Raw genomic sequence first — 775 nt, forward strand, 5'->3', positions numbered from 1 at the left:
TCCCAGAGGTGGGCTGCCCCGTGGTGTGGAAGGGGCTGGTGGTGGAGGCCGGCAGGGCAGAGGGACTGGTGGTGGAGACGTTGACCATTTTGGTGTTCCGAGGGGAGGTGGTGGCTATGGTGGTGGGTCCTGTCACCAAAGATAACCTGGTAGCCAATGAGGTGGCGGATGGGGAGGTGGTACCCAGGGAGGTGGTGGCCATGGAGGTTGTTCCCATGGAAGTGGTGGCTATGGAGGTGGAACCTGTGGAGGTTGTGCCTGGGCAGGTGGTGGCCGAGGAGGTGGTGCCTGAGGAGGTGGTGCTTGGGGAGTTGGTGGTTGAGGAGGTGGTTCCCCTGGAGGTAGCTCCTGAGGAGATGGTGGCTGTGGAGGTTGTGCCTGTGGAAGTGGAGGCTATGGAGGTGGTGACTGTGGAGGTTGTGCCCAGGGAGGTGGTGGCCGGGGGGGTGGTTCCTGTGGAAGTTGTGCCTATGAAGGTTGTGCCCGTGGAGGTGGTGACTGAGGAGGTGGTTCCTGTGGTCGTTGTGCCTATGGATGTTGTGCCTGTGGAGGTGGTGGCCGGGGAGGTGGTTCCTATGGAGGTTGTGCCCGTGAAGGTGGTGACTGGGGACGTCGTTCCTATGGAGGTTGTGCCTATGGAGGTTGTGCCCATGGAGGTGGTGGCCGGGGAGGTGGTTCCTGTGGAGGTTTTGCCTATGGAGGTTGTGCTCGTGGATGTGGTAGCTGTGGAGGTGGTTCCTGTGGAGGTAGTGCCTGAGGAGGTTGTGGCTAAGGA

The 775-nt window shown here is 61.3% G+C and overlaps 1 protein-coding gene across 1 annotated transcript in view; it reads right to left on the reverse strand.

The window, feature by feature from the left end:
* Positions 1-775, reverse strand: part of LOC105816498 (mucin-5B-like) — a 64,945-nt gene that overhangs the window by 31,392 nt on the left and 32,778 nt on the right. Inside the window, exon 33 of the mRNA XM_012651929.1 lies at positions 80-768. Within this exon, the coding sequence (XP_012507383.1) occupies positions 80-768 (689 nt within the window). The remainder of the gene's footprint in view (positions 1-79; positions 769-775) is intronic.

The sequence above is a fragment of the Propithecus coquereli genome, unplaced genomic scaffold, assembly GCF_000956105.1.
Source record: "Propithecus coquereli isolate 6110/MARCELLA unplaced genomic scaffold, Pcoq_1.0 Scaffold377, whole genome shotgun sequence".
NCBI classification, from domain to species: Eukaryota; Metazoa; Chordata; class Mammalia; order Primates; family Indriidae; genus Propithecus; species Propithecus coquereli.